The 27,658-nt window shown below is 44.7% G+C and overlaps 1 protein-coding gene across 1 annotated transcript in view; it reads left to right on the top strand.

Annotated features, from left to right (window-relative positions):
* Positions 1–27,658, top strand: part of PHF8 (PHD finger protein 8) — a 3,148,719-nt gene that overhangs the window by 765,709 nt on the left and 2,355,352 nt on the right. Inside the window, exon 6 of the mRNA XM_044080095.1 lies at positions 11,189–11,375. Within this exon, the coding sequence (XP_043936030.1) occupies positions 11,189–11,375 (187 nt within the window). The remainder of the gene's footprint in view (positions 1–11,188; positions 11,376–27,658) is intronic.

Genomic DNA, 27,658 nt, shown 5'->3' with positions numbered 1-27,658 from the left:
AACATAGTACAGTTTTGTACCTACCATAAATGTAGATGTTCGAGTGTTCACCCTGCTGCAGTCCAGGTTACCCTCCCTCCATCCCCTCTGAACTAGCTGAACTTATCTGTACCACTTTATCCTATACTACCTCTGTGGTGTATTTGCTTGTACCTAAGGGTTTTGTTTTATTTTTATATAGCCATATGTGTATATATATATATATATATATATATATATATATATATATATATATTTATTTTGCCTACCTGTTGGGGGCACCTGACATCTGGGGCAAGAAAAACTGAAGAAAATGGCGTTGGATGCCTCTTACATACCCCTGGTGCACTGACGTCAGGGAAGAAGTGACAGCAACCGACGCCGGACCAAGACTTTGGAATTCGGGCCGACTGCGGGACCGCCTGACGGCAGGATAACCCAAGTGTGATGACTGCAGCAGGGTGAACACTCGAACATCTACATTTATGGTAGGTACAAAACTGTACTTTCCTCCCCATCATCTTGAAATCATACAGGACAAATGGGTATCAGATTTTACAGGTCAGGCTACACCATGCAGCTTATACAAAAAAAAAAAAAGATTTTTAGGCATTCTGCTTGTACCAAAGGATCAACAAAAACTGGTGCAGGCTCAAGTACAAAATCTTGTGACTCCTTTAAAAAAAAAAATTCTCATCCAGAGCTTGATAGAGCAAGTAGCAAAAGGAAAAAATAGGAACATGGTTCTACTCCAGACTCTTCCTAGTCTTAGGAAAGTAAGGTTCTTTGAGACTATCACTAGACCTATCTAGACTAAAGATGGTTTTGCTGGTGCCAGCCCCTTGATCTTTTCAGAGGCTTTTCAGTCACCTTGGATTTAAAGAATGCTGACTTGCACATTTCTATAGCCAGGAAACACTGGTGGATGTTCGTTGTGTTTCACTGTTGCAGTCATCACATTTGGGTTATCTGCCTGCAGGTAGCCCTCAGTCGGCCTGAATACCAGAGTCTTGGGATTTCTGTGTCGGATGCTGTCGCTTCTTCCATGACTTCAGGTTGTCAGGGGTATTAAACATGCAGCCGATACCATTACATCAGCTTTTCTTGCCGTGCAGTGTCCGAAGCAGAAGCAGTTTGCAAGTGCCAGTCGGCCGCCTCCTGAAATTTTCGTTTTTCGAGTTTCAGACCTGAAGTCTTCTAAAAGATAAGTACCCCATTGGGGATCCTTTTTTCTTGCTCTAACCTATGTCAGAAAAAGTTAATAATTGTCTTGCCTGTGGAAAGCAAATACCTTATGTAGATTTTCATTCTTACTGCGTCACCTGTTTAGGCCCAGATCACGATGTTCCTCACTGTTGGTTTTGTGCCTTGTTCAACGCCCGAAATATTCGTTGTCGGGCTATTTTTGTCGCTAAATTCTTTCGCTTTTGTTCTCTGTATTCCAAAATGGCTTCGATAAACCATCCAACTACCGATCTTCCGAAAAAACGTAAGGATAAAGACAGAGACAGACCGCATAGGTCAAAAAATGCCGACAATGCTTCTGTTAAGCTAGTTGCCAGTCCGCTTGTACTCAGTGAGGCGCTTTCGCAGCCCCTGATACCCGCTTCTACAGATTCGCAGGCCTCTACTGAGACCCATTCGGAGTCCAGTATACCGTGAGATGCTTCTTCGACTATGGAACCTGTGGATGTCTCTACCTTGGATGGGTCCGGAGCCGCTGTGCAGGCACCGGCTTCTGAGGGTGTGTTCAGGCTTTCCGATTTTCATATTAAGCCGACAACTTCATTTCAAACCAAAAATACAGAATTTCTCAGGCCCAGAGTTCGCACTACGCCTAGGAAACCGGCGACCAAAGCGCATTCTCAGGCCCACGTGCCTCAGAAACAAATGCTTAGAATGGCTGAAGATCGTATTACTTTAATTAGGGGAAGCCAGCCTTCCCCCTCAAAAAGACCAAGAACTGATTTTCCTTCTGATTCTTCAGATCATGAGTCTGTTGACTCTGATCCTTCTGATTACCAGGATATACCCTTATCTACTTATGAGGATTCTGATGCAGAGGATTCCATTCCCTCTGCTTCCCCACCAGAAGATATTTCCTTTGGTGAAACCCTGCATACCCTTAGAGAGCATTTCCTCTGGGAGTGCCAGGACTACCCACAGTCCAAAAAGAGACTCAGGGAATTTTTAAACTTGTATCAGCACAGGCCTCTAGCCATCCCTCCTGTTCTGAAAGTTGTAGATGATCTTCTTGGAATCCAGCCTTACCCCTGATACTATGCTTCCAGCTCCCAGGAAACCTGACAGGTACTACAGAGTAACTGACTCCCACAAATTCCTCTTTAAGAATCCTACTACGGATCCAGAGACCATTTCCCAGGGACCTAAAGGCATTAAGGCTACAACAGCCAAAAACCCTACCCCTTCAGACAGGGACTCTAGGGATTTAGACAGATGGGGTACGAAGGTGTACACCTCTGCTACTCTTGCCATCAGGGATTTAAATTGCCAGTTTCATATGTTAAAGTATCAGCAACATATTACGGAGCTAATTAAACAGAAAATTATGTTGATTCCTGATTGTGCAGAACATAAAGATTTACAAGAGTTAATGCATTCTGCTAACCAAGTTGGAAAACATACTTTGCAATGTGGTTTTGATGCCTTAGAAGCATCTTGCAGTGCTGCTGTCACTGGGTCTGTTCTTAGAAGGCATGCTTGGCTTAAGGAACAAATCTTGCCAGACCATGTCATAGCAAAATTACTAGATGCACCATTAAACCAAGAATGCCTGTTTGGCAATGAAGCAGAAGAGGTCCTCAAAAGACGGAGGAAAAAGCTAAATCTATGCAAACTGTTAAAGATTTCCTACAGGTGCAGCCACCTAGATTCAGTAGGCATTGGCCTTCTAAAAACTGGTCCTTTCCAGTCCCTCCCAGACATTCCCAGTCCAAACCCAGGGGCAGCAGACCACCAAGATTACAGTCTCAGGGTATGCACAGATCTAAGCAATGGAGTGTTTCCACCGCTAAAACAGGGAGTTGTAAGCCACCATCCTATGGTAAAATCTAACAGTGACTTATCCTTAACCCTTCCAAGCCTTGCCCAAGTACTTGCACCCTTAGGAAAACTTGCCCTGCATGCAAGAAACTGGGAATACATCACCCAGGACAGAAGTGTCTTGAACATTGTATCCCAGGGATACAGATTCTACTTTCACTCACTGCCATCCCCAAGCGGATGGCCAGAACTCCCCCCAAACCAGTGGGGCAGAGGCCCAGAACCAGGTACTTTTTCTTCTCAGTATCAAGGCTATTCAACCTGTCTCAGCAGAGCAAAGGGGACAAGGTTTTTACTCCAGACTGTTTTTGCTACCCAGAAAAGAAAACTCTTGGCGCCCTATCCTGGATCTGTCTATTCACAACACCTTCCTGGTGGTTCCAAGGTTCAAAATGCTTAATTTCCAACAGCTGATTCTTATGCTAGCCAAGGACTCCTGGCTAGCCACCCTAGACTTAAAAGAAGCTTATCTGCACATCCCGGTAAGGGAATCTTGTAGGAAATATCTATGTTTCAGAGCAGGCTCTATGCACTATCAGTTCTCTGCACTTCCCTTTGGCTTATCTACTGCGCCCAGGGTATTCACAAAATGCCTAGCTGCAGCCATTGCATATTGCAGGCAGAGAAAAATTCAAATTTACCCATACTTGGACGATTGCCTGATTCAGGCGACAGTCAGGAATTGCTACTACAGCACCTGATATTTGTAAAGAGACGTCTAACTTCACTGGGGTACATCATCAATGAAAGGAAATCACATCTGGTACCCAGCCAACAGATTGTATTCCTGAGTGTAAGCTTGAACACAACTTCCCAGATGGCATTCCTCACTCCAGAAAAACAAATTTATTTGACAAACTACTTCAATCTGCTGGCCACCAAAACCCAGCTATCTGCAAGACAAAATACTGCAAGCCCTAGGTTTCATGGCCTCTTGAATTATACTAATTCCATATGCAAGACTGCCTATGAGGAGACTTCAGTGGTACTTAAAATGTCTCTGGTGTCAACATTCTCAGTACCTGGAAACAATGATTCCTATCATTCCTTGCCTAAGGGCAGAGTTCCTTTGATGGGCAGAGGCCTGCTACCACAACAAGGGACTCCCTTTCACTCAGCCCCCTGCCGCCCAAGCCCTAACAACAGACACATCAGACTATGCATGGGTGGCTCACATGGCAGGACAATGCATTCAAGGCAAATGGAGCCCAAAGCAAATGCACCTGCATGTCAATCAAAAAGAAATGTTAGCTGTACAGCATGCTCTGACAGCCTTCAAATGCCTTATTCTTCCAAAGCAACTATTGATAAAGTCAGACAACACCACAGTTATGTGGTACATAAACAATCGGGGGAACCCATTCCTACCCACTCTGCAGATTAGCCATGGCTCTGTGGAACACAGCCTTGAGCAATCAAGTGCACCTGCAAGCTCAATTCCTGCCAGGCAAACTAAATTCACTGGCAGACGACTTAAGCAGAAATCTAATGGACCCACACAAGTGGAAACTGGAACCCAAAATATTCAAGCTTCTGATCCACAGGTGGGGGGCACCAGAGGTGGACCTCTTTGCTTCCCCACAGAACTATCAATTGAGCAAATATTGCACCAGAATTACCCACAGCCAAACATGGAAAGTGGATGCACTGTCCTTCACATGGGAAAACCTCTCAATCTATGCCTTTCCCCCTCTGCCCCTCCTCTCAAAGATCCTACTAAAGATCAAACAGGACAAGCCATGGACAGTCCTGATTGCACTGGACTGGCCATGCCAGCACTGGTACCCACATTTGCGAAGTCTGACAATAGTGTCACCATGGCACCTGCCTCATACCCCTTCCTTGCTGTCCCAGCAGGAGGGACAGATTTTGCATCCACCGCTACAGACCCTGCACCTAGCAGCCTGGTTCATCCACTGAACTCATCACCAGCAACCCTCAGTAAACAGGTGTTGGATATCATCCTTGAGGCAAGGAGGCCTAGTACTAGACAAATCCTGTTCAGAAAAGTGGAAAAGATACTGTTCTTGGAGCCATTCTCAGGGAATGGACACAACTGTGCCCAGCTTACCTCATATACTAGATTACTTAACAGAAATGCTCCACAAAGGCCTGTTCTTCACTTCTATAAAATTCATACCTCTGCCATCTCAGCTCATTATAATACTGAGCCCACCCCTATTCTCGCATTCTCTGGTCAAACAGTTCCTGAGAGGACCAAAATTTTAAGACACCCCACCCCCACCCCCGGAGAGCTCCCACTCCAGCCTGGGACCTTAACTTTGTATTGGAAAAGTTCACGCTTCCACCCTTCAAACCTGCTGCAACAGCAGAGTTAAAATTCCTCTCTTGGAAAACAGCTTTACTTCTAGCCATCACTTCAGCAAGAAGAGTGTCTGAATTGCAGGCCCTTATGGCCGTAGAACCCTTCATTATCTTCCATGCTGACAGGGTTTCCCTCAGGACTAACCAATCATTTATGCCCAAGGTGATATCTAGTGTGTGGCTTTAAACCAATCCATTCATTTGCCAACTTTTTTCCCTAATCCTCAGAATAAAGGGGAAAGGATCCTGCACTCCCTGGACATGCACAGTCAGCTTACATTCTATCTGGATAGGACTAAACCTTTCAGAAAATCTGACCAGCTGCTAGTCAGCTTTGCTACAGGGGCAGAGGGCAAGGCCATTTCAAAGCAAACTATTTCCAAATGGATAGCACACTGCATCCATTTCTGCTACAAATACCATGGGAAACCTACCCCACAGGGGATCAAAACACATTCCACTAGGGCTACATCAACCTCTACAGCATTACTCAGGGGAGTCCCTACCAGGGACATCCTAGAAGCTGTGTCCTGGAGCTCTGTACACACTTTCCCTAAGCATTACCACTTACCTATCTTATCTAAATCCAGAGCTGGATTTGCCACAGCAGTCTTACAGGGCCTGCTTGCCAACCCTAATGCTCCTTGACTGCCTCCACCCATCCTCAGCTTTGGGAATCAACCCAAATGTGATGACTGCAACAGTGAAACACGAAGAACATAGTACAGTTGTGTACACTTACCATAAGTGTAGGTATTCGAGTGTATTCACTGTTGCAGTCCTGGTTACCCTCCCTCCAGCCCCCTGACTTCTCTATACTTCTACCTATCCTTTTTGTTTGGCCATATTTTATATCATTGGTATTTGCTTTTTGCTGGGGGGGGAGGGGGTTTCCACACCACGTAATTGCTTCCTATTTTGGGGTCTCCTGACATCTGGGGCAAGAAAAACTGATGTAATGGCATCGGCTGCTTGTTTTATACCCCTGACAACCTGACGTCTTGGAAGAAGCGACAGCATCCGACGCAGAAATCCCAAGACTCTGGTATTCAGGTGGACTGAGGGCTACCTGCAGGCAGATAACCCAAACGTGATGACTGCAACAGTAAATACACTCAAACATCTACATTTATGGTAATTTGCCTTCTGCAGTACAAAGGATGTCCATATTTACCCATATCTGAGCAACTGCCTTATCCAGGAGTTGCAGGCATCTTTTCAAGTTACCGTGGACTGCTTTGCCAAAACAGGCTTCTCTCTGAGCCTTCAGAAATCACATCTACTTCCCTCCACTAGTAAGGGTAACTTTTTTTGGAGCTAATCTGGACTCCAAAGATCAGAAAGCTTATCCCCGCAATGAAAATGTCCTCTTCCTGCCCCCATATTTCAAATAAGTAGCAGAATGAAAAAAATTGCAGCCAGGAAGTTCCTAAGCCTCCTAGTATTTATGGCATCTTACATGGTGTTAGAGTTAGTATAATGGTTAAGGTGTTTACATTACAGATGCAAGGTGCAGGGTGTGATTCTCAAATGGGGTAATTGGCTAGGCTTAAAGTGCCCCACAAGGGCAGTTAGCCTAGTACCAATCTATGAACCTATGAGCATACTCAAGTCCCCCTAGCCAGACTCCATATGAGTAAGCTACAGTGGTATCTGAAAAATTGCTGGTACCAACAACAATATTCTTTCTAAGCACTTATCCCCCTACCTCCCGCCATTCATGTGGAGAGAGTTCTTGTGGTGGCTAGAAGATAATAGGGAGTTCAATTTTTGACTGGAGACAGGCACTCCGTTTTTTTACAACAAATGGTTCATATCTTGCCTGGGCTCCCACTCTAGGAAGCAAAAGGTTCAGGGCATTTGGGAAACCAGACTAGTACAGCAGCACATTATCAGAGGAATGATGGCTGGATTAAGGGGTCTGTCAGCATTCAAAACCTACTGGAGCCCAGGTCCCTTACTCATAAGGACAGACAATACCACCATGATGTGATCCTTAAACAAACAAGGAGGAATGCAGTCATACCTCTTGTGCAGACTAGCCATGCAGGTGTAGGAACAAGCACAAAAGATTGGTCTTACTCTCCTGGTTCAATACCTCCCGGAATAGGAAAATTACATGACAGAAGCACTAAAATCGTGTGGACCCAAATGAGTGGCTGTTAAAAGGGGAGGTGTTTCTTAGAAGTGACTTATAAGTGAAGTGTGTCAGAAGTAGACCTTTTTCCTTTGTTGCAAAGCAAGTAACTTGGGAAATACTGTACAAGGGCTTCACAGAAGGGAGCAGGGAGGATGGATGCCTTCTTCCCATGGACAGGTGTGTTTTTTTATACCTGTCCTTCCTTACCCCTCATTCTCAGGATACCTGAAAGGATTATAGAGGACAGGTCTGGTATGATCCTAGTGACACCCTTTTGACCCAGGCAGCACTGGCTCTCACTACTGTTGAGTGTGACCAAAGAACCACTATGGGTACGTGCTGCCACAACAAGTAGATCTGCTCACCCAGAACAAGAGGTCCACTATACATCTCCACCTGAACATACTGAAGCTGTCACGGTGGATGATTTAATACTTACTTCCTACAGGCATCTGTTTTCAGAGGACATCTTGTGTATTCTAAAAGAGGCCAGAAGACCTAGTACCAGGCAATTTACACTTCTAAATGGACAGTATTTTTTGACTGGTGCCATAGCAAAGGGCAGCAGCCACTTTGTACTGGGCTTCTCCTGGTCCTTGCTTTCTGAATTGTACAAAAACATTTGTCCTGTGACTCTATTAAAATACACACTTCAGCCATCTCCACTTGTCTGCCTCTGGACCCCTTCTTTACTCTCACTCATCCATGAAACAGTTTTTAAATGAGTTTCTGGACTTGAGACCACTCAGAAACTTGAGACAGCAAATTCGCCCCTGGGGGTGCCACCCATGTTCCACATGAATAGAGGTAGCTGGTGTTGATCATAGACCTGCTCTGTTCATAAAGTCATTCTGTGAACTACCCAAAAAGAACAAATGGGGATACTTGAGATTAACATGTCTAGACTTGTAAAGGTGCTAGGGCCACTAGCTTATTAACCTCCTACGAAGCTATAAGAAAAGACCCAGCACTCCATTCAGATCTCAACTTTCTGCAGGAAAAGCCTATAATCACCCCCCCCCCCCCATCAGCTTTACACGAAGATGCTTACTTGGAACACTGCTCTTGAGTAGCACTAACTTTTACCTTACATATGTCTGAATTAGAGGCTTTAATGTCTAAGGAGTGTTGCCTGATTCTTCCTAAGAGACAGGGTTACCTGCTGCACAACTCCTTTATGCTTGAAATGGTGTCTGAGCTTTCCCTAAATCAGACTGTAAATCTGTGTGTTTTCTTCCCTTTTCCACAAAATAAAGGTAAAAGGATGTTACATTTCTTAGATGTGCATAGGCAACTCATAGTTTACTTTGACAAGCCAAAATGTTACAGAAAAGTAGACCTTCTGATTGTCATTTGCTGGGAAAACCACATCTAAATGGATTGCTAAACTTATTTCCTTTTGTTGGAAAGCCAACACCAAACCATGTCAGAATGCATTCCACTAGGGCTGCTGCTACCACCACTGCCATTCACAGGGGTGTTTCCACTCAGCACATACTTCAGGCATCACCTTGAACCTCTATCCACACCTTTTCCATACACTATAGTTTGGGAGTTATGGCCAGGGCAGGATTTACCTCAGCCATCCTCCAGGGTTTGATTTCATCTGGACCAACTTGTAGCCAACCTCCCAAAAGTCATTACTGCAAAAGTAATTTAAAAAAAACATGGTATAGTTGTGTTAGGTACTTGCCATAAATATAGATGTTTGAGTAGCTTCACTGTTTCAGTGCTACTTACGTTCCACCTATAGCCTTCTACTTTGCACCTAGGGTTATTGTGGTTAGGTATCCTTCCTTTCCTTAGCATTCTCTCACCCCAGGTAGGTCCGTTTTCATATATCCCGATGCAGTCTAGGCACAGATCTGGGTAGGTCGTGCTCCAGGTACCCTGGAGAGAGAGTGATTTCAGACTATGGCAAAAAAGACCTGAAGATGGCTTTGGCTAATGATCCTTTGTACTTCTGATGTCCTGACATCAGAAGGGGAGGGCATCCTTGTGGTCATGGTAGAGGTGAGATCTGTGTTATTTAGGCTGGCCTCAGGCTTCTGGAAGACAGGAAGCCAAAGGGTCTTTACTGCAGCAATTAAGCTACTAATACATCTACATTTGTGGGCTAGTATGTAACACAACTGTACTTTCTCTGTCCTTATCAAAAATCTACTGTTATAGTATGTACCTTCACACAACTCATTATTGCTTTATTTCTTGGTCTGAGATTATACCTCAGCTATAACATGCTCTTTATGACAAACTGTGCAAAGGAGTATGATTGCCTTTCTATTACAGAAGGTCTTCAGGGGATTTCCAGTTGCAGCCTTAAGAACAGTCATGCTTTGTGAAGGAATTCTAGCTAAACCCAAAATTCACAAAGACTATACTTTGTTTCTTGAACTGTCTATGGCTGTTGTTATTCTGTATTTCTTGTATGTTGTTAATGGATCATTGCCATGTTTCCCCACCCCGCAGTATCTTTACATGTTTTTTGTTAGCTTTGTTTAACTAACAGTTATTTTGTATACAGTTTTTGAGACTGCACTGTGTACATATATTCTGCTATATTCATTCATATTTACTGACATAATTCATTTCAGGGTTGAAAGGGAGATGGGAGCTGTCCCTGCACTCTTTGAGTACAAGGCAGAGAGCTTAGTTTTGGACATGTCAAAAGTCTATCGCAAGACACACGTGTATAAGCTCACGTGTGACTGCTTGAACATACACATCAGCTGCCTGCTTTTTGGAGGCACCAGTTCAGGTGTGATACATCCTTGGAATGTGAAGGAAAATACACCACCCAATGAGGGCACGGGGTAGATATGCAGATTGTTCACAGGAGAAATCTTAATTAAGGACTGAATGTGGAACAAAACGCTGAGGCAGCAGTGGTGTTATACCACTGTGCTAGCCTGTCCTGTTGCAGCAGAGTTAAAATTTGTGGCTATTCAAATTTTCCCTTTGAAAAGGGACTGATATCTAGACGGACCACCTAGTTACCAAATATAAATGAAAATAAAAGTAAATAGGCCTACTTTGACTAGCTCGAGTTACTTGTTTTTCTGTTTACACAAGCAAGTCAGTTTAAGCTTGTTGACTGTTTGCTTCTTATTTTATCAATGCATTAAGACTCCACATATGAGTACCTATTCTTTTCCGAGATTACTTTGTAGTGGTGAAGTAGAATCACAATTTAGTCAAGAATGATTCTTTTTATCTGAGTTAGAGCAAACTTGGAGTAAGAATATAAATATGGAGAAAGGTGGGATCATAGTTTCCCAACAGGGATTGCAGGGCTTTCTCCCATCTGTAAATCTATAAGTGCTTATTTTTGACTTTTGTATATACATATGCTCAAATTGCCAGTCTCTTCAGGTGCATAGATATACAACTTAAAAGTATTTTAAGGTAAATCATTACAGTATGTTCTTAGATGTCCAAGTATACCAGCTGATGAAGTTTACACTTAACTTGCTGATTAAGTGTGAGGGTTTTAGTCTTTCCTTGGAGAAGAATTGAGAAAGCACTCCTTGTGGTGTGATCTTTTTAGAAAAGTTACTTTAGTTGTTAGATGACTGTGTCCAGAGGTCATTGGTAGAAGACAAGCAGACCTACCTTCACGTGAACTGTTTTCTTTCAGTGAGTTGCATCCAAATTTATGTTGATGTTTCACATTTTTAATAGGTTGTCGAACTTAGTGGAGACTCCAAAAATTGTGAGGAAGCTATCCTGGGTGGAAAATCTCTGGCCTGAGGAATCTGTTTTTGAGAGGCCTAGTGTGCAGAAGTACTGTCTTATGGGTGTAAAGGATAGCTACACGGACTTCCACATAGACTTTGGTGGTACATCTGTCTGGTACCATGTGCTGAGGGTATGTTTATTGTTTATACTTCTTCCTAGTCATTCACAGTGTTGAACCAATGTATGCATGCCTACATTTGGTGTTTTTTTTTTTTACTTTTGTTTGAGAGTAGAAGTGAAAAAATTGCATGCTTCCAGAATTCAAACCTTTCGTCTGTGCAGAGATTAAGTACATGCTGTATTCTAGAATATATAGAGCTTTGTTTCTAAAATGTAGGCGCTTGTAGTGAAATATGAAAATGTTCATTGTGTGACTGGGATCAGATTCACTGAATTTCACTTTACTTCTTGCCTCTGTTTGGGAAAAATGTGATCCTTCCTTCCTGTTTGTTTACTGGCTAGGCAAGTGATGACAGTCCTATGACACACCACAAAGTTTTGGGTGATACACCAGCGTTCACCAACACCCAACTTACCAAAGAAACTGAATGAACAAAAATGCAAGAAATATGTGACCCTTCACTTATTTATTAAAACACAACAACAAAAAAGTCATTAATTGGTGTTAATCAATTCAAATCAAATGCAATGCGTTCCATATTTTTTCAGTTCAATTCAAAATTACTATTAAAACTAGGGTAATTTTCTGGTACACTGTTTTACCATTTATCAGTGCATATATTATTTTCTGTATTATAAGTCACTGATTTTTCCTTTACTTTTTAATACATTGCACACGATTGGACTGTATTTTTTTTAGATAAATGACTATGTAAAGAATAGTTTCCCTTTTGTCGGGGGGGGGGGGTGACACACCAGCAGAGTCAAGATAAGCATTTTGCGAATTTTTGATACAACGACCCTAAAAGGTTTGCCATCACTGGGTTAGGCAAACTGATTTACTGACCCTTTTCATTTATTACCCAGGCTTTTGAAAGCAATATACAAGAATTCATTGCACAGCAAAAGGAAATATACAGAAAAAAATGGAAATAAAAATGAAGAAATTTACTATATTTTATAGTTAATATATTGACAGTTAAGAAAGTACTACAGAGAAAGACAGTATTATATACAGTTTTGTTCTGTATTTACAAATGTCTAAAATACTTTTCAGTTTGTGGTGCAGTAATAATGAGGTATACAGTTGGATGATACAACTCTAATAAGGTTGAGTTGTTCAGTTACTTGACCAACTTCATGAAAGCAGTAGTATTACTTTGGTGTAGTGCTCCATTGTAACTACCATAGTTTAATGCACATTAAGAAGTCATATCTCTGCCTAAGGAAAATTGAGTATTTGCTAGCCATCAGGGCTTAACATGCTGCAAGTGCTCAGCTTCATGTATATAGCTTTCCCATGCTATAATTTGTACCTGTCCTTCCTATGATACCTTATATTTCTTGTCTCCATTTTCCAGTTTCTACCCTGTGTTAAACATGTTTGGCTGAATTCTGTTGGCCTCAAGCTACTAAGCTTGTAGCTTTGAAAAAGTGATGATGTGAAGTTGTTCAGTCTCGCCTTCATTCTTATTGATGGGTTCGGCGCCGATCCTTGTCTCCGAGTTGGCCAGTTTGCAAAGCTCGAGGTCTCTAGCAGCTTGAGGCCGAAGCCCTATCCCACAATGCACCTCTACCTTCCCCAGATCTAGTTTGCCACTGCAACTGATCGTGCATTTCTCAACAGCTCAGGCCGTTTGAGAGATACGTTCTTCTTTTGTGGAAATTTCTATATTTACTAATTGTTTAGAGTTTATATAAGCTTGTGGTTAGGATAGATTATCCGTTTCCGGATTTTCTTCGCTTTTTGGTCTTAAAACCATCTGTTCTCGTTTGTTGGGCGTTGGCCCTTTTTGGTTTTTGTGTTTCAGCCGTTTAGGCTTATTTTACCCTATACTTTAGCTGAATTAGGCTTTTTGCAGTTTTCTGCAATTTTTTGTTAGCCGGTTAGGCTCTTAGCCGTTTTTAGGCTATTCCAGTTTTTTATCTTAGCCTGTTAGGCTTATCCTGTTATTGCTGCTACAGTTAAGCTGTCTTATTGTACTCTTAGCCAGTTAGGCTCAGTTTCTTTTGCTAACTGTGAGATTGATTGTTTTCATTACTGAGGTTGTGCAGTGTTATTATTATGTCTGAGAAAGCCAAGTCAGGGTTTAAGAGATGCCCTAAATGCAACCAAAAGATGTCTATTACTGATGGACACTCCACCTGCGTATATTGTTTGGGAGAAGTCCATCTCCAAGAAGTTTGCTCCATTTGCCATGGATTTAGTGCTAGGATTTTGGCAGAAAGAAAATGGAAGTTGGTAGAGCGTGGCTTGATTAAGTCTGCATTTCAATCAGACTTGGATTCTGCTTCAGGGAAACCAAAACTCTCTTCTCCTGCTTCGTCAACAAGTTCGGGTCCGAAGGGCTCTTTGGTTCTAAAAGCATATAAGAAAGCTCCTGTCTCGACTCCGCTGACATCGGAACCCGACCGTACAGGTTGTTGGTAGGAACCGGTCCCCAGTCTTGGAACCGGTATCTCCTAGCTTGAGGTCCCCAATTCTGGGTTCACTGGCTCCGTCGGTAGATTCCTCTTGGGCTTCCAGACTGTCTGATTCCAACGTGGATCGTGTGGTACGGAGACTTTTGCAGGATCCAGCGCTAGCTAAAATTCTGTTGGCTTCGACTCAAGCAGCTTCGGAACTGACAAAGTCCTCTCCTGTAGTTTCTGCTCCTCCTCCAACTCGAATTGTGACATCGGAGCTGGAGGAGGCTATTCAGTCATTTGTGGAACCGTCTGTGCCAACACTCACTTTGGATCTGTCTGTACCGACAACCCTGATGTCCTCTGCTCCGGTGGCGGAATCTGGGAGCTGACACACTCCCGTCGGTTCTGGGTTGGGGGGGGGGGTTGAACCGATATGTCGGTTCCGACTCTCCACCTTGGGGCTTTGGCTCAGATGAGTTCTGCTCCTGCCTCTGGCTCGGAGCTGGCGGTTCTGGTGTGGGAGATGTCTTCGCTGTCTTCGGACCCGGGTGCTTCCTTACATCAGAACCGTGGTGCCTTTGATGCCATGAGGAGGGTTTTGTCCCCCCGGACAGCCACAACCTCTGATATGACTACCTCCTTCCGGAAAGCACCAGAATCTTCTCCTTTACCACAGACCCACCATAAGCGTAGGGACCCAGAACCTCAGGATGCCCCTTTGGGGGAACCGTGCTCTTCCAAGACCTCCCAATAAGTTCCCACTGAGGATGTCCCTCGTAAGAGGTTATGTAAGAGGAGACATATAGATTCCCCCCAGGAATCCATCACGTCTGACACCGATTTGGAGGAATCGGGAGGATCCCCAAAGTCCCTCTTTGAGGATATCTCCTTTGGGGATATTCTTGAGATCCTTAAGCAGAGGGGTGACTGGCAGCCCCTGAACCCTACCGAGGATGAATCGGTGCTCCTGAAGGCTTTTGGGTCTCGACCCTCCACCTCTTGGGTGTCTCCGCCCTTCAATGAGTTGATGGAGCTTTTGTCTCGAAGGGCATGGGAGTCACAGGATTCTGTGGAGCCTGTCCCTAGGAGGCCCAGCAAATACATTTCAGCTCCTCAAGATAAGTCCTTCTTATCCAAACCCATACCTGTTGATGCCATGGTGGTGGCGGCAGCCATGAAGAAAGATGTCTGAGACCTCTACGTCTGTCCATCCTCCTAATAGGGAATCTAGGATCATGGACAGATACAGTAAGCGCATGTTCAGTTCTACGACCTTTGCCCTTCGGTCATTGAACTACCTAACCCACTTCGCAAGGCTTCAGAGAGATCTTCTGAAAGAGCTTGGAGATGCTCTCCAGGGTGCAGTAGACATTTCAGTGGCGGACAAAGTGACATCTCAGCTTGCTACCCTCAAGTCTATCGTAAACTCTTCCATGCGCCTCGTATCTTACGCAGCTGATGGGATGAGTAGGGCAGCGGGTACAGGCATTGCTCTACGGAGACATTCCTGGATGCGCTTATGCTCTTTTGCGGAACCTTTTAAGTCATCATTTGTGAATGCCCCTTTCGATGGTTCTTCTTTATTTGGGCCAAAAGTTATAGACTCTCACCAGATGTGAGCAAGACGGAAAGACTCTATCTGCTGTAGGAGTCCATTTTTCTACCCCACCTAGACCTTATCCTAAAGGTCAACGGGGAGGGAAAATGTGGTTCCGTAAGACCCAAGGAGCCTTTCTGAACTCACAAGGTGAAGCCTCCTCCAGGGGCAGAGGAGGAGGAGGAGGCAATGGTGGAAGACGACGCCCACGTGACAGATGGGGTCTGCAGAACCAGGTTGACAGGGATCGTTTCCTTGGCAAGCCCTATCAGCGCTCCTGAAAGGAGGCCCGACTGTCCTGCTCTGGAGGCAGTTGGGGGAAGTTTGTCTTTGTACCTAGGCATCTGGCTAAAAATTTTAGAAGACCGATGGGTACAAAACATTCTATCCAGAGGATATTTCATCCCCTTTCATTCACAATCCAAACCAACAAAAGGAATCCCAGACGTTCCACCCAGTCTATGGGATGTGGCATCAATAGAGGTCCAAAAACTTTTACAAAAAAGAGTCATCCAACCAGTTTCAGCAGACCAGCAAGGATTTGGAGCTAACTCAAGGTTCTTTTTGTTGCGAAAGAAGACAGGGGACTGGAGACGTATTTTGGACCTCAGCAGACTCAACAAATATGTGGTAAAGACGAAGTTCCGGATGGTAACGCTTCAGTCCATACTCCCGTTCTTAGGGAAGGACAATTGGATGTGCTCTGTAGATCTCCAGGATGCGTACTACCATATCAAAATGGCCAGGCTATCCAGGGATCATCTGCGCTTCAGGCTGGGGGCCAACCACTTCCAGTTTTGGGCCCTGCCCTTTGGTCTCACAACAGCCCCCAGAGTGTTCAAATTTATGGCAGTGGTCATGGCTCACTTGAGACATTTAGGAATCCGGGTGTTTCCATATCTGGATGACTGGCTCCTCACCGCTCCCACCAGGCATCAACTTATTCGAGCAAGGGACACTGCCTTAGATCTATTTTTCCAACTGGGCATTATGATAAATTTAGAAAAGTCTGCTTTATTGCCGTTGCAGCGTACAGTGTTTATAGGAGCAGACTTAGACACGGTCAGCATGTCCCTAAAGCTTCCTTCAGAAAGAGTGCTTACCCTGCGACAACAAATTGTGGATCTCCTGTCAATATACAAAGCACCAGCATCTCAGATTCTCAAGTTGCTCAGCACTATGGCAGCAGCGATTATTGCAATTCCCGTGGTGAGATATCATATACACGTTCTTCAGTGGCTGCTATTCACACAGTGGATGTTTCAGGACTTACCGATGAATCACCCATTTCTGATGACCAACTTTTACAAGGACAATCTTCGGTGGTGGCTAACGTCCGGGACTGTGACTATGGGGCGTCCCTTTGTCCTCCTGGCTCCAGTTGCAATGGTGACCAGGGACACCTCACTGATCGGGGGGGGGGGCATTATCAGGGACAGACAGCCCAAGATACATGGCAGGTTCACGAGGCTCATTTGCACATAAACGTCCTAGAGATGAGGGCAGTTCTCTTAGCATTGCAGTCCTTTCAAGACTCTCTTCCTCTAGGCACGATTGTGATTCAGTCAGACAACATGTCCGTAGTCTGGGATATAAACAAACAAGGCGGAACCAGATCTTACCCCCTATGTCGAGAGGCTCTAAGATTATGGAAATGGGCAGATTCCACCCAGTGCTTTCTGATAGCAACGCACATCCTGGGGAAATCCAATGTGATAGCGGACAAACTCAGCAGAGCAAATGTTCTTCGTGTTTTACTGTTGCAGTCGTTACATTTGGGTAATCTGCTGGCAGGCTACCCGCAGTCGGCCTGAATTCCAAAGTCTTGGGTCCTGCGTCGGTTGCTGTCTCCTCTTCCATGACGTCAGGTCGTCAGGGGTATAAAACAAGCAGCCAACGCCATTTTCTTTAGTCTTTCTTGCCACGTGGTGCCCGAAGCAGAAGCATTTCGCAAGTGCCGGTCGGCCGACGCCTGAAATATTCGAGTTTGAGTTTCAGAACCGAAGTCTTCACTAAAGCTAAGTACCCCGTTGGGGAAACCTTTTTCTTGCTCCATACCGATGTCAGAAAAAGTTAATAATTGTATTACTTGTGGAAAGCAAATACCTCATAAGGATTTCCATTTATACTGTATTCCTTACCTAGGCCCTGATCACAATGTGCCTAGCTGTCGGTTTTGTGCTAGATTTAACCAACGCACTATTTGTATTACTTGTGGAAAGCAAATACCTCATAAGGATTTCCATTTATACTGTATTCCTTACCTAGGCCCTGATCACAATGTGCCTAGCTGTCGGTTTTGTGCTAGATTTAACCAACGCACTATTAAGCGTCAGTACAATTTTGCCTCAAAGTATTTTGGAAACAGATTTAACTACCCAGAAATGTTGTCTTATAGCAATCCGACTACCGGAGTACATAAAAAACGCAAAGAGAAGGACAGAGACAGACAGCCGAGGTCCAAAACCGATGACGAAGCTTTTCCTAAGCCAGTCGCCGGTTCGCTGGTACTCTGTGAGGTGCTTTCGCAGTCCCTGATACCCGCTACTTTCGAGTCACAGGGCCCTACCGACACCCATGTGGAGTCCGGCATGCCGCGAGATACTCAAAGTATTGGACCCACGGATGTATCTCCCTCAGATGGGTCCGGAGCCGCTGAGCAGGCACCAGCTTCTGAGGGTGTATTCAGACCTCAACATTTTTATATCAAACCGACGACAGCTGCAAAACCAAAGAGAAAAGCAACTTCTAAAACTAAAAAAAAACGATGCATGAGCCACGTGCACAGGCCTCTATGCCTAAAAAACAGATGATCAAAATGGCTGAAGACCTTATTACCTTGATCACGGGTTCCCATCCCCCGCCAGATAAGAGGGCCTAGGCAAGACACTGATTATGAATCTTCAGATCAGGTTTCTGTTTCTTCTGATTCCTCTTCTGATCAGGAATTATCTTTTCCTCCCTATGAGGATTCTGATGCAGAGGAATCTATACCATCTGCATCACCTCCTGAGGATTATTCATTTGGAGAAACCTTGCATACTTTGAGGGAGCATTTTCACTGGGAGAGTCAAGACTTCTGAGAATCAAAACAGAGGCTCAGGGATTTCCTTCTCCCTCAGCACAGGCCTTTAGCCATACCCCCTGTTTTAGACATTGTGGATGATGTGTTTTCGGAGTCAAGCTTGACCCCTGACTCCTTACCTCTGGCTCCCAGCAAGCCTGACAGATACTCTCAATGTTTTATTTAGAAACCCTGCTGCTGACCAAGGAACTATTTCACAGGGTCCAAAGGGAGTTAAGGCCTCAACAGAAAAAAATCCTGCCCCCTCTGACAGAGATTCAAGGGCACTGGATAGATGGGGAAACAAGGTTTCTACATCTGCAACCTTGGCAATTAGGGCCTTAAACTGCCAATTTCATATGCTCAAGTATCAACATGTTATGGGATTGCTGAAACAGAAAATGGTGATGATTTCTGAATGTGCAGAAAATAAATAATTGCAGGAATTATTGCATGCAGCTGAACAGGTTGGAAAGCATACCTTGCAATGTGGTTTTGATTCTTTAGAGGCCTCCTGCAGGGCCGCAGTTACTGGATCTGTGAATAGGAGGCATGCCTGGCTAAAAGAACAAAATTTGCCTGATCATGTTAAAGCTAAAGTACTAGATGCACCTTTACAGCATGACACTCTGTTATTAAGGCAGAAGAGGTTTTAAAGAAAATGGAAGACAAAGCTAAGTCTATGCAAACTGTAAAAGACTTCTTACAAGTGCAGCCACCAAGATTCAGTAGACACTGGCTTACAAAAAATTGGTCCTTTCATGTGTCAGATAGAGCTCAAAGGGGTAAATCCAGATGCCCTAAGGGTTCCAGATACCAGGTACAGGATTCATACAGGTCAAAGCAATGGGGCGCTTCTACCTCCAAATCTGGAGGAGATAAAGCGCAAACCTACAGTAAACAGTCTCAATGACTTCCCTCTGCCTTCACCAAGCACTTATTTTTTTGGCAGCACCCTTAGGGGGAAAATTAGCACTTTTTGCTCAAAATTGGCAGTTAATAACCCAGGACAAGTGGGTGCTAAACATAGTATCACAGGGATACAGATTCCATTTCCATACTCTGCCAATGGCAAACGGTTGGCCAGATCTGCCAAAAAGTCAGTGGGCAGAGGCACAGAAACAGGTCATTCAGCCAGTACCAGAGCAGGAAAAAGGACAAGGTTTTTACTCGACTGTTCTTGGTACCCAGAAAGGACAAGGCCTGGCGGCCAATACTGGATTTATCGATTTTGAACACATACCTGGACATTCCAAAATTCAAAATGCTGACTTTGCAGCAGCTTCTACCCATGCTGGGCAAGAGTGCGTGGCTGGTGACATTAGACCTAAAAGAGGCATACCTGCATGTCCCATTAAGGCAATCGTGCAGAAGATACCTCAGATTCAAGGCTGGCTTAATGCATTACCAATTGTCTGCACTGCCCTTTGGCTTATCTACTGTGCCCAGGGTCTTTACAAAGTGCCTGGCACCAGTAATTGCATTTTGCAGACAAAGAAGTATTCAAATATATCCTTACATGGACGACTGTCTCATTCAAGCAGAGAACAAGGACATTCTTCTTCACACCTGGCGTTGGTGAAAAGGCTTCTAACATGCCTAGGGTACACAATAAACAAAAAGAAATCACAACTGGTACCCTCTCAAAAGATAACATTCCTGGGTGCAAGCTTGAATACAACTGCCTAGATGGCTTGCCTTATGCCAGACAAGCAAAGGCAACGGACTACTTACTTCAAACTGATGGCAACAAAAACCCAGTTATCTGCAAGACAAATTCTGCAGGCTTTGGGCTTCATGGCATCCTGCATCCTACTGATTCCATATGCAAGACTGCATATGAGGAAACTTCAATGGTACCTAAAAAGTTTATGGAGTCAGCATTGTCACAGTCTGGAAACAATGATTCCTCTCATTCCCTGCCTACAACAGGAGTTTTTATGGGGGGCAAAGGCATGTCAACAAAACATGGGACAGGCCTTCACTCTACCCCCTGCCAGCCAAACCTTAACAACAAACGCATCAGATTATGCCTGGGGGGCCCACATGGCAGGAAGATGCATTCAGGGCATATGGACCCCAAAACGAATGCATCTACATATCAACCAGAAAGAGATGCTAGCTGTTCAAAATGCCCTGACAGCCTTCAGGGACTTACTTCATCCAGGACAACTACTGATAAAGACGGACAACACCGCCATGGTCATGTGGTATGTAAACAAGCAGGGGGGCACGCACTCATACCCCCTTTGCAGATTAGCCATGGCACTGTGGGATACAGCTTTGACTTACCAAATGCATCTTCAAGCTCAATTCCTGCCAAGAAAGCAAAATACTTTGGCAGACGATTTAAGCAGAAACCTTATGGATCCTCACGAGTGGAAACTAAATCCACAAGTCTTCAGCATGATGATAAATAAATGGGGGAGCCCAGACATAGATCTATTTGCCTCCCGTCAAAATTGTCAGTTGAAAAGATTCTGCACAAGGACTTATCACAGACAAGCATGGAAAGTGAACACTCTGTCCTTCAGTTGGAAAAACCTGTCAGTTTACGCCTTTCCTCCACTGCCTCTTCTTCCCAAGGTCCTCCTAAAAGTCAGACAAGAGAAACCAAAGATGATACTATTTGCCCCGGACTGGCCCCGCCAATACTGGTACCCAATCCTAAGGAACTTGTCTCAATACCCAGCTTGGACCTTGCCTCAAAGACCTCAACTACTGTCCCAGCAAAACAATCAGATCCTGCACAATCAGCTCCATACATTGAACCTGGCAGCATGGCTGATCATGTAGATGTTCATCGTGCTATGCTGCTGCAGTCATCACACTTGGGTTATCCTGCCGTCAGACGGTCCCACAGTCAGCCTGAATTCCAAAGCCTTGGTCCGGCATTGGTTGTCGTCGCTTCTTCCCTGACGTCAGTGCGGCAGGGGTATAAAAGAGGCAGCCGATGCCATTTTCTTCAGTCTTTCTTGCCGCGCGGTGCCCGAAGCAGAAGCAGTTCGCAAGTGCCGGTCGGCCAGCTCCTGAGATTTTCGAACAGAATTTCAGCCGAAGTCTTCTATAAAGCTAAGTACCCCATTGGGGAAACTTTTCTTGCCTCAGACCGATGTCAGACAAAGTTAATAATTGTATTTATTGTGGGAAGCAAATACCTCATAAGGATTTTCATTCTTATTGTATTCCTTGCCTAGGCCCAGACCACGACGTTTCTGGTTGTCGGTTTTGCACTAGGTTCAATAAACGCACTATTAAGCATCGGGCTGATACCGCCCGACATTATTTTGGCAGAAAATTCTACTACATTATGTCGTCGGAACCTCCGACTACCGCTATGTTTAAAAAACACAAGGACAAAGACCGGCAGCCTAGACCTAGACCAGATACCGAGGTCTCGGTTAGGCCTGCCGCCAGATCTTCGGTATTCAGTGAGGCGCCTACGCAGCCCCTGACTACCGCAGATTTAGAAAATACAACTACCTCTCAGTCAGAATCTACCGGGCCACTGGAGCCGGTTCCTCCTCAACTCGCGGACGCCAGCCCTGGCGGCGATCCGGAGACTATGGACAGGCCTTCGGTTTCAGAAGGTGTCTTTAAACCGACGACTCTTTCAATTAAGTCATACGCCAAGCTTCCAAAGGTTAAGAAACCGGGTCCACAGACTCCCATACAGGCCCCTATGCTTAAAAAACAGATGCTCAAAATGGCGGAGGACCTGATTACCCTTATCAGAGGTCAACAGCCCCCTCCTGACAAAAGGCCTAGACTGGAGGAAGATTTACCTCCTTCTGACCAGGAATCCATTTCCTCAGCAGACTCTGAGGAACAGGATTACCCCTTCCCTCTCTATGAAGACTCAGATGCTGAGGAGTCTATTCCCTCTGTTTCCCCCCTGAAGACTTCTCTTTTGGGGAAACCCTGCACACCATGAGAGAGCATTTCCACTGGGAAGGACAAGATTACTCTGACTCCAAGAAAAGACTCCGTGAGTTTCTTCTTTTGCCTCAGCATAGACCCCTAGCCGTTCCTCCTGATGTCCTTCATGGATGCATCTGCAGTCATAACAACTGAATCCAGTCTAATCCAGATTCCTTACCTCCAGCACCACGTAAACCAGACAGATACTATCGAGTCCCTGACTCTCACAAGTTTTTATATAAATGCCCTGCTGCAGACCCAGAAACCATTTCCCAGGGTCCCAAAGGGTTTAAGGCCTCTACTGCTAAGAATCCACTACCTGCGGAAAGAGATTCCGGGGCATTAGAAAGATGGGTGAAAAAATGTATACCTCTGCCACCTTGGCCATGAGGGCATTAAACTGCCAATTCCACATGATTAAATACCAGCAGTACTTGCTTACTCAGTTAAAACAGAAAATGATCCCTCAAACAGATAAACTAGATTTCAAAGGGATGCAAGATTTGTTGCATGCAGCAGAACAAGTGGGAAAACATACTTTGCAGTGTGGTTTTGATTCTTTGGAGGCCTCATGTAGAGCAGCAGTCACAGGGTCTGTAATTCGTAGACATGCTTGGCTAAAAGGGCAGACCTTACCAGAACATGTCAAAGCAAAGTTACTGGATGCTCCACTGCAAAAGGATGCGTTATTTGGTGTCAAAGCAGATGAAGTTTTAAAGAAGATGGAAGAAAAGGCAAAATCAATGCAAACAGTTAAAGATTTTTTACAGGTACAACCTCCTCGCTTCAGCAGAAACTGGCCATCAAAAAACTGGTCCTTTCCTGCTTCAGGCAGACCCCAAAGGGGCAGGTACAGACGCCCTAGGGGCAGAAGCCAGGCACAGGGTACCTTCAGGCCTAGACAATGGCAAACAACAACTCAAAGAGGGGGAGACGACAGATCTCAGCCCTTCAGAAAACAAACTCAATGACTTTCCTCTTCGCCTGCCAAGCATAATTGCCCAGGCAGCACCTCTAGGAGGAAAACTGGCTCTTTTCCCACAAAATTGGCACATCATAACAAAGGACAAATGGGTTCTGGATATTATTACCCGAGGGTACAAATTTCATTTTCACACTTTATCACGGATGAGAGACATGCCAAATCTGCCAACAAACCAATGGGCAGAGGCACAAAAGCAAATTTCAGCTCTCATGAACATGAAAGCAATTCAAAAGGTACCTGCAAAAGAGCAAGGTCAAGGATTTTACTCAAGACTGTTTCTAGTACCAAGAAAGGAGAAAGCCTGGAGACCCATCTTAGACCTTTCATTTCTAAACACGTACCTGGACATTCCCAAATTCAAAATGCTCACACTACAGCAACTTCTTCCCATGCTGGGCAAGGAGTCTTGGCTGGTAACGTTGGACCTCCAAGAGGCATACCTGCATGTCCCTATCAGACAAGATTGCAGAAGATACCTCAGATTTTTGGCAGGCACAACGCATTATCAATTCTCTGCATTGCCCTTTGGCTTATCTACTGCACCCAGAGTATTCACGAAATGCCTGGCATCAGTAATTGCATACAGCAGACCGTGAGGAATACAAATTTATCCATATCTGGACGACTGCCTGATCCAAGCGGACAGCAAAGACATCCTACTACAGCATCTGGCATTTGTAACAAAGTTGCTAAGTTGCCTAGGGTACACAGTAAACAAAAAGAAGTCAAAACTAATACCCTCACAAGAAATAATTTTCCTGGGTGCCAGCTTGAATACAACGGCCCAGATGGCTTACCTCACGCCAGACAAGCAAAAACAACTGGCTCAGTACTTCAAAAACATGGAAACTTCTACCCAGCTCACTGCAAGGAAATTCCTGCAGGCATTGGGGTACATGGCATCCTACATTCAACTAATTGCATATGCAAGGCTGCATATGAGAAAATTACAATGGTACCTAAAAAGTGTATGGTCCCAACACAGACACAGCCTCGAAGCAACTATAACTCTCATTCCCTGCCTTCAAAAAGAGTTTCTATGGTGGGCTCAAGCATGCCAAGCAAACAAGGGCCTTCCTTTTGTCTCACCTCCACCAAACCAAACCTTGACAACAGATTCATCAGACTACGCCTGGGGTACACACATGGCAGGACAATGCATACAGGGCAAATGGTCTGCAAACCAAAGGCAACTACACATCAATCAAAAGGAGATGCTAGCTGTAAAAAATGCACTAACAGCCTTCAAGGACCTTTTGCATCCAGGACAACTTCTAATAAGGACGGACAACACCACAGTTATGTGGTACATAAACAAACAAGGAGGGACGCACTCCTGCCCACTATGCAGACAGGCAATGGACTTGTGGAACACAGCATTAACTTACCAAGTACAACTGCAAGCACAATTCCTGCCAGGAAAAGAAAACATTTTGGCAGACAAATTAAGCAGAAATTTGACAGACCCTCACGAGTGGAGACTACACCCACAAGTATTCTCAATGATAACTCAAAAGTGGGGACCGCCAGACATAGATCTTTTTGCCTCAACCAACAATTGCCAGCTACAAATATTTTGTACAAGGACTTACCATCCCCTGGCCTGGAAAGTGGATGTCCTATCATTCAGTTGGACAGCATTGTCAGTCTACGCCTTCCCACCTCTGCCTCTACTCACCCAGGTATTACTGAAAACCAGATCAGAGAGACCACAGATGATCCTCATTGCCCCGGACTGGCCACGTCAACACTGGTACCCACTACTACGAAACTTGACTCACAGCCCTCCATGGATCTTACCTCATTTCCCTCTGCTGTTAACCCAACAAAACTCTCAGATCCTTCACAGTCAGCTAAGGACCTTAAATCTAGCTGCATGGAAAATACCTTAAATTATCAAACAACACTTCTCTCAAAGGACGTCCAGAATGTCATTTTGGAGGCCAGGAGGCCCAGCACCAGAAAAACTTACTCAGACAAATGGAAAAGATTTTGTGTATGGAGCCAGGCCAGAAGCCTAAATCCTGGCATCCCAAATATTCCGCACATACTCCAATATCTAACTGAGATGCTACACAAAGGCCTTTCTTTCTCATCCATAAAGATCCATGCTTCAGCCATTTCAGCTCAGTATATGATACGGTTCCTCCCATTTTCTCTCATCCTTTTCTAAGGCAGTTTCTCAGAGGGGCAAAAAATATAAGACCCCCCAGAAAACCACCTACTCCAACTTGGGATCTAAATTTTGTTCTGGAAAAGTTAACACTTCCTCCTTTCGAACCAGCCGTTTCAGCAGAGCTTCAGTACTTGTCATGGAAGACAGCCCTGCTGCTGGCTATCACCTCAGCACGCAGAGTCTCAGAACTGCAGGCACTTATGGCAGTGGAACCTTTCATCATTTTCCATCAGGACAGAGTATCTTTACGCACCAACCCTTCCTTCATGCCAAAGGTAGTATCCAGTGTGGCTCTCAATCAGACCATACACTTGCCCACCTTTTATCCAAACCCACAGAATAAAGGAGAAAGACTCCTTCACTCTTAGGACATTCACAGACAGTTACGTTACTATTTGGACAGGACAAAGGCCTTCAGAAAATCTAACCAACTCCTTATATCCTATGCACCAGGCTCAGAAGGAAAGGCTATTTCAAAACAGACCATCTCCAAATGGATAGCACATTGCATCCGCTTTTGCTACTCACACCACGGGAAAGCAGTGCCTGCTAGTATTAGGTCTCACTCTACCAGGGCTACAGCACCCTCAGCAGCCTTCCTCCGAGGAGTCCCAACAAAGGACATTCTGGAGGCAGCTACCTGGAGTTCGGTGCACACCTTCACCAAGCACATTACCACCTTCCTCTGTACTCAAAAACCAGAGCTGGGTTTGCCACTGCAGTTCTGCAGGGCATCTTAGCTGCACCTAACCCAGTTTAGCTCCTACCACCCAACCATAGCTTTGGGACTCTACCCAAGTGTGATGACTGCAGCAGCATAGCACGATGAACATAGTACAGTTTTGTACCTACCATAAATGTAGATGTTTGAGTGGTTATGCTGCTGCAGTCCAGGTTACCCTCCCTCCATCCCCTCTACCTAACCAGGCTTTTCTTATACCTCCATGTACTTCAGCCTTTGGGATGCATGTCTATATGGTGTATTTGCTTACAACTAGTACCATTGTTTTGCACTAAGGTATGTTTTGCAAGCTTCTTATTTTGCCTTCTTAGTTTGGGGCACCTGACATCTGGGGCAAGAAAAACTGAAGAAAATGGCGTCGGCTGCCTCTTTTATACCCCTGCCGTACTGACATCAGGGAAGAAGCGACGACAACCGACGCCGGACCAAGGCTTTGGAATTCAGGCCGACTGCGGGACCGCCTGACGGCAGGATAACCCAATTGTGATGACTGCAGCAGCATAACCACTCGAACATCTACATTTATGGTAGGTACAAAACTGTACTTTATACAAACAACACCTCTCAGTAAAGCTGTGATGGATGTCATTTTGGAAGCCAGAAGGCCTGGTACTAGAAAATCTTATGCTGATAAATGGAAGAGATTCTGTGCTTGGAATCAAGCACAAGGAACTGATACAGCAGAACAAACTATTCCTCCGATATTACAATACTTGACTAAGATGCTTGACAAAGGCCTGTCTTTCTCATCAATTAAAATCCATGCCTTTGCCATTTCGGCTCATTACAATACAGAGCCACCAATCTTTTCTCATCCTTTACTAAAGCAGTATCTTAGAGGAGCCAAAAATTTAAGGCCTCCTAGAAGATCACCAGTACCTGCATGGGACCTCAATTATATGTTGGAAAAGCTCACCCTGCCTCCATTTGAACCAGCTGCTACTGCTGATATAAAGTTCTTATCATGGAAAACAGCTCTGCTACTAGCAGTTACTTCAGCAAGAAGAGTCTCAGAGCTACAGGCCCTCATGGCTGTGGAGCCTTTTATCATATTTTACCCAGACAGGGTGTCTCTGAGGACAAATCCATCATTTATGCCTAAGGTAGTTTCCAGTGTGGCTCTTAACCCAACTATTCATCTGCCAACCTTTTATCCAAATCCGCAGAACATGGGGGAGAGAATTCTGCATTCCTTGGACGTACACAGACAGCTAAGATTCTACTTGAGCAGGACTAAAGCTGTAAGAAAAACTGAGCAATTACTAGTGACATATGCTGCAGGATCAGAAGGAAAGGCTATTTCATAGCAGACTCTTTCAAAGTGGATAAGCCACTGCATTCGTTTCTGCTACTTACACCATGGTAAACCTTTGCCCAAGGGCATTAGGTCTCATTCCAC

The sequence above is a fragment of the Protopterus annectens genome, chromosome 8.part0 (assembly GCF_019279795.1).
Source record: "Protopterus annectens isolate FY-2018-M chromosome 8.part0, PAN1.0, whole genome shotgun sequence".
NCBI classification, from domain to species: domain Eukaryota; kingdom Metazoa; phylum Chordata; order Ceratodontiformes; family Protopteridae; genus Protopterus; species Protopterus annectens.
The sequence above is the reverse complement of the archived record's forward strand: the minus strand, read 5'-3'. Positions and strand labels throughout refer to the sequence as shown.